General features: G+C 36.1%; 1 protein-coding gene across 2 annotated transcripts; it reads right to left on the bottom strand.

Moving 5' to 3' along the window:
- Window positions 1–3,775: 3,775 nt before the first annotated feature.
- LOC121314723 (eomesodermin-like) lies at window positions 3,776–13,390 on the bottom strand. 2 transcript variants are annotated; one of them, XM_041248312.1, is made up of 6 exons: window positions 8,369–9,557; window positions 6,824–6,978; window positions 6,304–6,425; window positions 5,307–5,465; window positions 5,163–5,224; window positions 3,776–4,930 (listed from the first exon to the last, which is right to left on the bottom strand). In XM_041248312.1, exons 1-6 carry the CDS (start codon window positions 9,058–9,060, stop codon window positions 4,186–4,188), a joined length of 1,935 nt encoding a protein of 644 aa, XP_041104246.1. In that variant the 5' UTR covers window positions 9,061–9,557; the 3' UTR covers window positions 3,776–4,185. The 2 variants fall into 2 exon arrangements, with proteins under 2 accessions (XP_041104246.1, XP_041104247.1); XM_041248313.1 differs by lacking the exon at window positions 8,369–9,557 and adding an exon at window positions 13,145–13,390 and having other exon boundaries at window positions 3,781–4,930.
- Between the last annotated feature and the right edge of the window lie 941 nt (window positions 13,391–14,331).

Genomic DNA, 14,331 nt, shown 5'->3' with positions numbered 1-14,331 from the left:
TTCAGCTATATATTATACCTTTGAAGTCTGTGACAGAAACACCTTTTGCGGATATGATGCGTAAACTGTTAACAACACAAAGACTGGGGTTGACGACAAGGCTAGGTTATTTTCATTAGTATTTTAGTTGTTCTTTACAGCTAAACTATCTATTGTGTGAGATTTATTATGATGTAGGTTGGTAACTACAAACCAAAGAGAGTATGCCTGTCAGCAAATGAACGAAAAAAGTTAGATATTACACTGTCTGAGATTTGTTTACAGCAGTTCAATCTGACGGTAAAGGTAATTTGAACCCATTGTCCCTTCTCCGTTAACTTTGCTTTTGTAAAGCTGATAAAAAATGTCATTTGCAGGAAGAATTACATTTAAATCTTACTAAACAATTTACAAACATGTCAATGTTTTTTTTTTTTTTTTACTTGTTTTAGACTATACCTTTTTCACAAAAAAATATGTAACCAGGATTAACATTACAATATAAAGAACAAAATGGGTTTAGAATCTGTTGTATAAGATGTGTGTTCCGTGAGATGTCTGTGTTACTAAAATAAATACGATTGCTTGACAATTTATTGGCATTACGATGAATGAGTGTCAAGGCCTGAATTTTGCCTTACAGTGCCTCATGTATGTGGGCAGCTTTATTAGGAAAGTGTCACTCAAAAGCCAGTCCTTGTTGACCCCGGTGTTTTAGGTGAGTAAAGTTGTCCTTCCAGCCCAGTTGTTTGTTTCAACCAGGACTTGAATAAAATGTATGTTTATGACACTGCAATAGCTATACTTTATAATGGCGGCATGATATAAATCTTCATCCAGGCCCTAAAATTGCAAAATTGATTCATTTTACACATAAACCTGGACTGGAATTGCCCTACAGGGACCAAATGGGTGCAATCCAACTCCAAACTTTTAAAAAGCATTAACATTTTTACATAGACGAGTGTTGCGTCTTGTTTTTATTACTTGTGACTGTCAACATCATGAAGTTTACATTTACCAAGTTCTTTCCTGCCTCTTCAGTGCCCATAGACAAGAATAGAAGAGACCCATATAGAACATAGAACTATTCACTTCAGTATAGAAACACAGGCCTGTTTTGCAGAATGTTATTTTGAATGATTTTTTTTTTTTTTTTATAAATAGAACCCTATAAGGAACACTTATCTATGGGAATGTGCTATTAAAAATGAATTACACCTCTCATACACCCTCTTATAGGAACTATACAAAACTACTGTCACACTTCCGAAATCAAAAGCAACTGCAGGTGACCCGCGATGATTTGGGAATTGAAAGAAATAATCACTTTAGGAGGGTAGACAACATAACTATACAATAAAGTTTTTTTTTTTTTTTTTTTTTAATGGACATATTTGTTTTCTTGCACCAGGTCTTCTGAAGTAACAAACCAGCCGCTCTGACCAGCATAGCAAACGAAGAAATTTCCCTCGTGCAGATGTGCACAGGTGAGGCAAGTGCATGATTCATTGACCAACTCCAGTTTCTCTTGAGAAGTGATAATTAAGACTTTGCCTATTACGTTACCAGAAGCGATTACAGCTGAGTTGAGTTAGTGCCCGTCAGGTGAAAGGACCTTTGCGTGTCATGTGATGAGTAAGACACGCCCCAGGGTGTTCTTTCATTAGAAACCACACCTTCCCCACTCGAGAGGTTATTCCCTCTAATGGGAAGTACAGCTTTGGCTGTTCTGCATCCTATAGAATTAACTCATTTTGCTTCATAAAGTCTCATAAAACCAGCTGAATAATGTTACATTAACATATTGCATTACATACCGCTTTGTAGTTTTCCGTATAGTTAACAAAAATGACAAAAAAAAAAAAAAATGTGGCACTTCAAAATCTAATATGGAATACAGTATGTCTGTCATGGCAATCGGAAGGCTTTTGCGAAAACGCTTGTAGTTTCTTCGATCAAAAGAAGAGCCAGAAGGTTTTTCTTCCCAATTGAATACAAACACATGTGTATCTCTCTCTCTCTCTCTATATATATATATAATCACCTACCAGCCCTGCAATCCTAAAATCCTAGATAATGCAAATCTTTTGGCCATAGCTGAAAATTCGACGATCACGGATGTGATGAAAACAAATGTCTGGTCTTAGTGTCTGAAGTGCCACAGTCATATTTCTCTTGACATTGTATTCTGTAGTTCCATTAATGTTGCCGCATGTATTTTCTCATTATATATTTCTTAAGAAAAAAAATCTATGTAGTATTGCTTTCTGGATTAAAAAAAAAAAAAAAAAAAAAACAAACACAACTATTCTTAAATATATAATACCAATGCTCTCTTAAGTGTCAGTGGTTTTCTAAAATATTTAGAATTATTTGATAGCATTTAAGAAAGTTCAAATAAATAAGTTAACTTCAGTTGAATCCCTGCTTCTTTTTTGCCAAGTGTTACCTCTTAACTTCCACTAAGGTAAATACAAATTAGAGATAGAAAACAGGGTATAGGCCTATCGATATGTAAACAACAGTCAAGAGCTTGGGTTAAAAGTGTCTTGACTGCACGAAAGAATAACACCAAGAAGTAGCTCATAAATTAGTGTATGACTAAAAATAGCAAATGGAAGAGAGAAAAAAAAAAACACAGCAAAACTGAAGTTGTTACTGGAGGGGGGGGGTCCTCAACATAATTCCGTTTGCTCTATCCAAGGGCACGAGCCGACCAACTTTAAAACAGTAGCATTTTAATACTGTGTTCATTTACGAAATGCTTATTTATCATCAGATTTAAAAGATCCTGTTGCTGCAGTAGCTCCTAAACAAACAGGTTTAGCATACAGTGAGTATTTAGTTACATTAGTTTTAATATTGTGATCCCTAAAATATTGTAGCATGCACAGGGGAAGGGAGGTAGGTAATGTAATCACACACGAAGACATAAGCCCGATATGCTCCAGGCCAAAGAGCCAGTTTGTCTTATACAGCAGTATCGGCGCTACGCTTTAGTGAGAGAAGTCCTGGGTTCGCACTGACCCTCCGGTTGTGTTGATTGCCTCGCCCTCTGAAGCGTTAACCAAGATTCTCTCTCCTCCTCCTGCCCCCCCCCCCCCCCCCAAAAAAAGTGAAAGTTTCATATATTTGACTGGTTTAAATATGTGGCTAGAATTGTACTGTAATAGGCTTTCATGCAAGAGTAACTATTTAAAAAAAAAAAAAAAAAAAAAAAACACCACATTGCCTTACCAGAAAAGGCAACACTACAAAAACCACATGGTTAAGAGAGTTAATTCAATACGAGTAGATTGTCCAAATATGGATGTGACAAAGTGAAATGCATAGAAGCACAGAACAAAGTTAAGAAACTTGAAAGTAATTACTGCTGTGGGAGGCAGACTACTTTTACTTCAGTTAAAAGTTGCTTTGGGAGAATTTAAAAAAAAAAAAAAAAAAAAAAAAAAAAAAAGTTTCTTCAGTAACATTTTAGAAATACAAATGCAGCTTAAAGATCTAATCAAAATACATGGTGGTGCAATCGTAAGTGGAAAACAATTTATAACAGTGTAAAAAGGTAGTCTTGAATACTTAAATTTGATTCTAGATAAACAAACCAGTCAAAAAAAAAAGTGTTCATTTCTGCAACACAAAAAAAAATTACAAGAACTCTTGGGCAAGACTTCAAAAGCATACAGCACTTCATTTCTCATCTTACTTGGCAGATTTAACAAAATGAAGATACGTCAAATAAAATAGGTTATACTTACAGTCAGAAGATGCACCTCATTAAGAGCAGAGGGTTTTTTTTTTTTTTTTTTTTTTTTTATTAGTCGCCAATAGATACCGCTATGTAGGACACTTTACAAGATACCTCACATTCTACAGTGCACATAAACGCACAAACTGTACAGTCAAGATAGCCTTCAATAAATAAACTACAGCTGTAAATAAAAAGGAAAACCAAGTGGGCATGCATGTCAAATATATAAGAGAAATACTGCTGTTTTGTCACATTAAAAAAGGGTAGACATATGCAAGTAAAACTATTGCTTGAAGCAATCAAATAGCTTTGGCACCTTCAGTAAAAATAGTCACACAATAGCATACATCAAGGTGGAAGGCAAATATATACTCATTTTGGCACACTAATGGAAAAGCCTCAAACCATTTGAGAAGGTTCAACCATTTAAGCATGGGAGGGAGAGAGCAAATTAGTTAAGAGCTTGTGTAGAAAGCATAGTAACCCATGGATTTTGAACTCTCTTTGCCATATTCATCAGAACTAATGTCCTCACATTTAATGGTAGGGGAGTTCTCAGTGCTTGAACAGCTGGGGGAGATGCGTCTCCTTTTACAGACAGCAGAGTAAACCCCAAAATCTGAAGAATCCGGGGCCTTAATGGAAGGAGAGGTGTCTATCCAGGAAGTGGCGCTGGTCTCTTCCCTTGGCTTGTCTTTGTTGGACAGGTGATCTTCCGGAAAGCCAGGAGGGCTTGGTCTTGGGGACCAGGGCAACCCAGTGGCAATTTTCCGCTGGTAAGTGCCTCTTGTGCCCCACCCTGCTGCCATTGAAGCAAAGGCAGAGTCTGGGTAATAACCAAGGGCATGGGAACTCTGGAGGGGCAAGGATTTGATACTGTAGGGCAGCAGGGTGCTGGGGGAGTAGTCGCTCTCGTAAGAGGGAAGGTCCAGTTTATTGGAACCAGTCTGTTGAACTGGAGTAACAAACCACCTCTGCGTTGAAGGGGTGCCAAGATCTTCTGTATGAGGGGACTGGATGCCATTAGTCTGGGGCACTGTTCGCTCACCATTGTAGAACCGGCTCGTTGGCAGGTTGTTGACCAATTGATCCTGGAAGAAAGGCTGGACTGCATAGCGAGCACCGGGTACAATCTGGTGGGATCGAGGGGAATCAGTTGGGGAGGGGGTAAGTCTGTCACTTTCAGGAGCAGTGTACATTCTGGGGGGAAAAAAAAAGTTGCACCATATTAAATAACCCTACAGACTTGACTATTTACCAGTGACAGTTGAGGATTTCAGGAACAGTTGATGTAGCGAGTAAATCAAAAGCTGCACTGAAGCTGCATTCCAGCATGGACAAAATGATTGCAATTACTATTGACTGAAATAGATAAGCTATACTAGAAGTTACGTAATAACACATTGAGTAAATAAAATGACGGCATACTTACGAATCATAATTGTCCCTGAAACCTTTTGCAAAGGGGTTGTGATCAATTTTCAGCTGTGTGATCTGCAAGATGGGGAAAAAGAAAGTCTAAATCTGATTGGTCACTTAACAGAATGTTGTACTTTAAAAATACTATAGGACTTACATCTGTATTCTGGTAAGCAGTCACTGCTATGAACTGGTTTTCTGGGAAGGTAAACATCTGCGTCTTGGACTCGCTGCTCATATCTTCAACACCATCTTCAGTAACCTCAACAATATGAAGGCGCGGCTGATATTTGTGTAGAGACTGTAGGACTATCATCTACAAAAAAAAAAAAAAAAAAAAAAAAAAAAAAGATTTTACACACTTGGCAGGAGGAAATATCAAGTGTTACCCTAAACCAGACACATGTCAGTCTATTTGCTTGCCAGTGACATCATGAAGGCACGAGCAGATTTGTTTTGGGTGGGATTGATGGGTAGAGGCTTCAAAGAAAATGACATCTGATTTTCCACCCAACAGGATGGAAATGAGTCAATTGGCCATTACATTGTGCTGTTAAAGGAGCCCCATTAAAACACCTTAAAAATGAGTTTATCCAAGGTTACTCAAACTAGTAAAATACTTGCCTTATGATTAAGCAAAAATGAATACATCTAAAAAATGACCCAATGTTTACGACCAAATTAGTCACATTAGTTTCTCTCTTCCCTCACTCTCCGCCCACCCCCCCCCACTAGTCAAATTTAATAATCTTATGAATTTTTAAACTAGTTTAAATTTTACCGCAATGTAAAAGTAAAAAATGCATTGCACAAGGTTAATTGAATTCTAAAACAGTACAGAAAAGCCTTTTGCAGAAGGAAAACCACATTACATGAGTCAGAACAATGGGACCACAAGCCAAAAATGACCCTCTTCAGGCTAAAAAAAAAAAAAAAAAAAAAAAAAAAAAAAAAAAAAAAAAAAAAAAAAAAAAAAAAAAAAATGATAATCTTTTAAACACTCCATAGGTTAAAGCCGTACGTGTTTGAGTTTACACAAACGACCGTTAATTCCCCCATTATGGTATCTGGAATAATATCAGCTACATTGATCTGCCGACACTCAGACTTGTGTAAAAATGAACGAGGAGCTGTCCATGGTATGCACGACTTACCTGAGTACTATTGTTGTTGGCGCCTTTGTTATTTGTTAACTTCAGTTTACCAAACGAGATCTCCTGCCTCATCCAGTGTGCTCCAGTGTTGGGGGACTCGGGATGCACGTACATTTTGTTACCTGGAAAATTCGCACAGCAGAGATGAAGAAACAAAACACTTCTTGAATAGTCGCAGCTGATTGATGCGCGCAAAAACAAAAACCGTTCCAAATATTGTGGCTAGACAAAACCCGTTCGGTAGTATGTTTATTTTATTTGAAACGCTGTGCATGGGCACATTTTGCATAACACCCGGCGTAGAACTGCCGTTACCGACTGCGAGCAAACTAAACGTTAAATATGCAAGACGGAAAGTAAAAACAAGTTTGCCAAAAAAGATAACTCTAAATACATCTTAACGCGATAAAGCATTACACTACAGTCCGTGCAAATTGTGCTCTCATTTATAAGAGTTTTGTGGAGAATACTTGAAAACAATCCGTTCCAGTGTGCGCGAAACTGTTTACACAATACCTACCTTGCATATTATTGTCAGCTTTCCCGCAGGTTACCCATTTCCCTCCTTGGAACCGCCAATGATTTGGATCAGCCAGGACAACTTCAACAAACACATTGTAATGAGCGGTGAGGTTCAGACCGGCGATGTTGAAACTTAGGAATGGGAACATACGTCTGACGACAAGAAGAAACCCACATCAGTGAACACATACCATACAGTGAGCAAAGAAGAAATGCACATTTATTCCGTGTTATACTTACCACTGCAAAGCAGTCATGATGACCACAGAATCTAACATTATGATGTTTGCTTAATTCGTTCTTCAAAAAGTGTTCGTTAATTTAAAAAACACCCTCCAAACAAAACAATTTAACCAAACCCGTGGCACAGCTCTCGGTTGTCTTTAGAAAAGGGATTTCAATGTTGCCTAGAAAATCCAAAATTGCAGTATTTTCTGTTTATGGCGTAATGTTACAAAAAACTAGCAACACCTTAATTTATTATACCGAAATGTTTACTTCATACTTCAAGCGAGTTAAATCGGAACTCGGACATTAAGATTTGTTTTATTCCTAGAATTTCAGAACTCGTCACATTACTTCCCATACGGGTATCTTAAGTTCAGATCAACGAGTCAAATCTCTCGAATTAATGATAATTTGTCATGTTAGCAAAACAGTATCTTAAAACGTTTTTTGCAAGACAATCACTCACACTGCTACAGAATGGATCTCCAAATGCATGCTTTACGCCGTACAGGAACCAACCCACGAGTGCAAGATTACAAGTCACATTAAAAAGTATGCTCCTTAAGCAGCATATTTCATAACGTAGAGCTGTTTAACGACTTCATACAGCCACTACCCATCTGCTAAAATAAGCATTTCCAAATAGTATTTAACAAATGTTTTGTACTTGCCGTTTATATGGATGTAGCCACAATTTAAATTGTTTACATGAAACCGTATTGTTAATTTAATGACTAAACAAAGTTTAAACTGCCAAAAACCGATTTCTCTTGTTAAATTTAACTGGGTTCAAATTGGTATAGGTAGTTGTATGCGCCAGAGATATTTCGTTTGTTTAATATCGGAATTCAAATAAATCATCCTCCACTCTTGAGGTGGAAAAAAACAGCATTGCATCCCGTGTTTAAAAGGCATGATCACTCACTAGAATAACACGTAAACAAACCATAGAAGTGCTTTGTATGGGTCACCCTTTTATTTGAGCATCTCAGTTTAACACTAAACCATGTATTGTCAATAACTGCCCGTTTAAGACACATTACAAGTGCTCAATTGATTTTTTTAGTATGCGTATGGTCTAACAGTTCCAGATCAAAATTCGGTTACTTTATTGATTCCAATATGGCTTACAATATCGGAGCGATGAAGACAGTTACTCCTACATACTCAATTCAACCTACAAATGTCAAGTGTGTACATTAGTCCTTAAGTAAACTTAAACCAAGATGCGATTGTCGAACTGCGCGGTTTATGGAGCGCATGTAATTAGACAATCTAAATTATTATATTACATTATACATGGTTCGTTTCTTACCTGCCCTGTTTGGTGATAATCATTTCAGTCTGATGTCGGTGAAACTTCAGCCACAGGGGACGATTGCAGAGGTACACTTGAGCCCGCACCCCGGTCCCTGTCCCACCGATCGAAATGGAGCCGATAGCAGAGCCCGACCCTGGGTATGAGGGATATCGAGACCCCGGCCCTTGTGCAAACTGATAACCCGTACTAAACTGACTCCTCCCGGCACAGACAGCCGAGGTAAACCCGGTCGGGGGCAGCATAGATCCATAGTGTAGAGAGGCGGGGTACCTGCTGTTAGAACTAGCGTATACGGGCTGCCCCGTGTAGGGAAAGAGCGAGCACGGATTACCAACGTCTGTAGTCTGCTGAGACGAAAGAAAATATCTTTCTGAAACTAGTCCATCTAAATTGTAACGACCGCTGCTGCATAGGTCTTCCTCGCCCACCACGGAGGAACTTTTGCACCCGTCTGGAGCTGTTTTGGTCCCAGCGAAATTTTCGCTTTCCCCCTCGCTCAGCATGCTTCCGCCGTTCATAAACTTTTTTGGACCGTTTCCTTGGTCAGATTCAGTCCTACCTAAATCCTGGAAATCTAGCTGCGAGGATCCGGAAATATTATTGCTACTTTCAGACGGAGACAGATTATAAAAAGTCTTGGGTATACCGAGTGCAGTGTTGGGCAAGACCGGCTCTCCTAACTGCATCCTTTTGAAATGAATAAGAAATCAGCACGGTAAAAAAAATAAATGTATCCAGTTTAAAATTCATATGTACAATACATTAAAAAAAAAAAAAAAAAAAAAAAAAAGTCTAGTGCAAAGGATTTAACTGCTCGTCTCCCTACTACACTACTTTAGCCCTCGCAACACACCTCTACTTTTTCACAAATCAGGTTTATAATCTGCAAGTAACAGAATGGGTTCAGGCCGCATATATATGATGGCCTTCTTCGCGCTCCCATTTGCTGCAGGCTTTAAGGGGAGGGGCGTTTGATATACATGGCCTTGAGTCCTCAGCCTCCCCCGTCCCATTGGCCGACTCGTCTGACATTAATTTAATTAGACATCTAGTAATTAACACAAGCCACTCGACACCCTTTAGGAAGATCAGAGATACTCGGGGAAACGCGCGCATTATATTCTATAATTTTACACAAATTGAACCTTTTTCACCTTCTTCAACTTTTAGCGCTATTGCCCTTAAAAACAACCCTGTAATTTAACGTCGTTTAAAATTTACGATTGAGGTTCTGGTTAAAGTAAAAAAAAAAAAAAAAAAAAAAAAAAGTACATACAATAATACAAATTTAGGATAAACATTTCAAAGTAAGCAATTCAATGTAATAAATGTTACGGTTTGCGTTATATACACATGTTCCAGTTCAACATCATAATTGCTCAATATCTTTAAACATATATATATATATATATATATAGATATATATATATATATAATATATATATATATATATATATTATATAGTATATATATATATATAGACGTGTGTGTGTGTGTGTGTGTGTGTGTGTGTGTGTTTAAAGGCAAAATAACAGCCCATAGCCTCCGCTTGCTGTTCTGTGTATTCACACCAGACTTTTTTTTTTTTTTTTTTTTTTTTTTGTGACCTGTTACAATGAGGAGTCAGCCAATCTACAGCACATTAACAACTAGCTGATTTCTCATTAGCAGTCAGTTACAGAGTCTTTAGTCGAGACAAGTGCTTTCCAACAGACAAACTCCGCTGTGGATCTTTTCTTGGGGGGCTGCTAATGGACTCTGAAACTCAAGTGTATAAAATCACAACAAAATACAATTTATTTATGTATTTCATTTTTGCTAAAATTATCTAAATAAAATAAAATAAAACAATTAGTTAATATTATACAGGTCTATGTGTATTTTAATTCAGTGTCTATCTCATAATAATATTAGAATCTCGTATTATTAATAAACCACACACAGGTAAACAATATTGTGTAAACATTATATATATTATTATTAATTATTATATTATTAGAATATTATTATTAGTAATAAAAATCAATTTTACGAAGATTATAATATATATATATATATATATATATATATATATATATATATATATATATATATATATATATATATATATATATAAAGGAAATGTAGCAATGCCAGAATTTTTGTTCTAGACGCTGTTTTAAATCCTAATCTATCAAAATTAAAATTTAACAGTGATGTCATTATCCAAATACCAAGAAGACTAGTGTGTTTGCATACATAAAGTTTCAGTGCTTAAACTGGTTGCCAAGTCGGAGAGAGTTTTGCTGCGTCAGTTGTAAGCACATCATACATGATCAATGCGTATTCTGAGGGTTGCATCTCGAGCTTTTCGGCTAACCTCGATTTGATAGGCTGTTTGGCTGTGTTTTGAGTTATACTCGTGAATATGCATTTGACTTCTGTTAATGTGATTGGCCAGCTGTGAGGCTCCTTGCAAACCACAGTGTCAATCAATCATGCACTATCTGAAATAAACTTTGAAGTATCCCACTTACTTCAAGTGCTAAAGTCAAATGCTTCTAAATACACCAGAACGGATAGTTTGGGTAGTTTAGGGTGGATAGTTTATGGTTTTCAGGTTTTATTTCTGAGTGTACTGTCTGACTTTGATGTTGTAATTAGTGCCATTAAACCATCTTAGTTTCTTAATTTAATCATGGAAAAAATGATAATGAGAAAATAAGATCACCTATTTTTCTACCTATACATTCCTAAAACCATAATGACGATCGCTTTACCCTCGCCGCTTGGAGGTTATAACTACAAAATAACTTTAATAAAACAAATACTTCATCCTGGCTAAACTCAAATAAAATTAATAATGATTACCAGAGCACTACTTAAAATGCAAAGCAATTCGTTTTATTCCGCTGCATTCATTCCGCACGTTATTCGCTGGTATAGAAGGAAGTCTGAGTTAATCGGATCGTGCTCGTTTCACTTTTTAATAAAAAATAGTCGGCATAGAAAACATTTAAAGACAGCCCCCCCACCCCCCACCCCCCCCCCCATATATATATATATATATATATATATATATATATATATATATATATATATATATATATATATATATATATGATATTAAATAGAAATACAGACAGAAATGCATTTTATTTTGCAGCAAAGAAAACGTGTTTCTTTGCACATTTTCAATTATTTATTTATTAATAATATGATGATTTAAAATTAGGCTCCGGGCCTAGGATGCCATAGTATGGACACGGCCGGATATAATGTTGTAAATTAATTTAATGTCGCGGATATATAGAAGAGGCAGGTAAAAGTGTTTTTTTTTTTTTTTTTTTTTTTTAAACCCACTGAAAATTATAAAGCTATTCGAATTCTTTTGTCTACAGATGATTATTATTATTATTATTATTATTATTATTATTATTATTATTATTATTATTATATTATTTGTTATTCATAGCATAGTCATCGTTTCTTTTCTTGTAAATCAGATGACTAACTGTAATGATCTGTTTATAACAAATACACGGACTGAGTAGGAATTAAGATACAGGCGTGAAGACAGTGGAAATTTAGCGGCTGCGGGGTTTTCTTAACCGAGAAAAAGATGTCAAGATCGTACCTTTCAAGTGCTTAATCTTGAGTTTACTGTGAACAGTATCCGCTTGCTTTTATAAACACATAGCTTGTTTCACAAAAAGTGAGCGGCATAAGAGGGATACATATTCATTTAAGTTTTAAACCCTGCTGAAGTAAATATCAATTCACTGAAAACATGTTTCAAAGGGGCTTGCTGTACTATATAATTTCAGTTTAAAACAATATGAAACAACGCAAACTACAGCAGTATAATTACCATATTATAGTAAAACAAAACATTTTGGTTACATATACATGTGATATATAATTTCTTTCTTTCTTTCTTTCTTTCTTTCTTTCTTTCTTTCTTTCTTTCTTTTTCATATAGCCTAATTATTATTTTTTCAGGTCTTGTCCGGTAACATAACAATACATAATAATAAAATAACATAAAATAATCCAAACTAAAATTTATGAATATCATATAGTTGGTTGCCGTTTGTGATTCTAGTATAGGTTTTAAAATACATCCTATACACACGTCAAACGAGAGAAAACTACAGTAGGACGGGTAATCTGATAATGCTAATATCGCATCCGAATCACAGTGGTAGTGTGTGACTGGATAATCGCCCCAGATTTATATAAAAAAGAGGCGGGTGCAAATCCCAGTGGATCGCCCGTCTTCAAGCAGAAGGAAGCGGCCAATTATTTTTCTGTCTGAAGGAGCCGGTGATGAGGCTCGGAGTGACAGCTCGGCGAGGAGACACACCATCATTAAAACATCTACTACACAGACTGTCGCTGATACCACAAACAGAAGAAACATAGGTACGGTGCAGCTAAGGAGAACTGGATAAAGATATAACCTAAAACAGGTTGATATTGTGTCGATTTTGCGGTCTTGGTTTAAAAAAAAAAAGGTTATGTAATATTCGTAATCTTACTTAATAATACAACAACATATTGACCAAATTCTCTAGTTGATCTATGAATATATATTTTTAAATAATAATAATAATAATAATAATAATAATAATAATAATAATAATAATAATAATAATAATAATAATAATAATAATAATACACGACTATACAAATGTATTACAACATAATTACCATTAACTTGCAGTACCCCAAGTTTTAGACAACCGTGCAGAGAAGTCACTTTTATTGAAAAAGGATGAATATACTTACCAATGCAGAAGCCTAAACTTCATATAGGCGATCCTTTATTAGAATTAAACAATGCACAAACAATTCTAAAAAACAAACAAAACACACAACGGTAAATGTATTAAATATGCTGGAGAAATCTGGAGTGGATTTAATTCATATAATGGATATTGCCAAAACAGAAAACAAGAGCCTTCTCTGTCTATCCCCAGGCAATGTTTCTATTGAGCCCTCTAAGGGGTACTACTGTGGCCAGATAAATTAATTTGGTGGCCATCTAAATCTGTTTTCCGGCTTATGTGAAAGAATCACCAAACACGCATAATCAAGGACAGCACCGCAGCTGAAAGGTACAAGGGGAGCTTATTAACAGCGCTCTCTGGTGTGCAGAAGACGCATTGCTCATGTTCAAAAAAGTTAAAAGCAGTAATGATGACTGCCAATTCTTATTCTATTTAACCTTTATTTAACCAGGAAAGTCCCTTTGAGATTGCAAGAGAGATCTGGTCAGATCATTTGCAAGATTCTTTCATTGGGCAGTGGATATAGAAAGGTTTCATTGGAACTTGATTAGCTTTTGGACAAAATACAGTTGATAAACGTTTCCTTAAGCTTGCCACACCCCATTTGTATATACAAAATCATATGTTGTGACAATAATTTTATACACGTGTTGTGTGCATGTGATTACTGCTTTTGAAGTGTAATGCGAATAAAGACATTTAAGATTAATTTTCTACAGAAGTCTTTCTGGAATTAGCACAATCATACCAGGTTAAGGTATTTTTTGTGGTATGAAATACAACCATTCAATTAGGCAGTAATACTCGACACATAGTTCATTAGGAGATGTTATTGAACATGATGCTCTTTCTGGAAAGCAGTACCGTTTCTCCTATTGTGTCTCCTATTTCTAGAGTAAATGTATATTGGCTTGTCCTGTAATAGATGTTAACACTTTGCAAGTGTAGGGCTGCTGAATGCATATGTATGTACAGGCTGTTTTATTTAATAAAATAGAGCGTTCTCTATTTGATGGGTGGACCGGCTTCTTATCTGTACACATTGTACATGGGTAGAGTCAATCACAAAATACAGTGGCACTTTATGTTCTGCATGTCTTTATTTTACGGCACTATTCAGTCAAACTTCTACACATACACTGTACAATTACAGAAAACAGAGCAGCATTTTTCTGTAATTTTACA

The sequence above is a fragment of the Polyodon spathula genome, chromosome 4 (genome assembly GCF_017654505.1).
Source record: "Polyodon spathula isolate WHYD16114869_AA chromosome 4, ASM1765450v1, whole genome shotgun sequence".
Classification (NCBI taxonomy): Eukaryota; Metazoa; Chordata; class Actinopteri; order Acipenseriformes; family Polyodontidae; genus Polyodon; species Polyodon spathula.
Note: the sequence above shows the minus strand (reverse complement) of the source record. Positions and strands in the feature narration are given on the sequence as shown.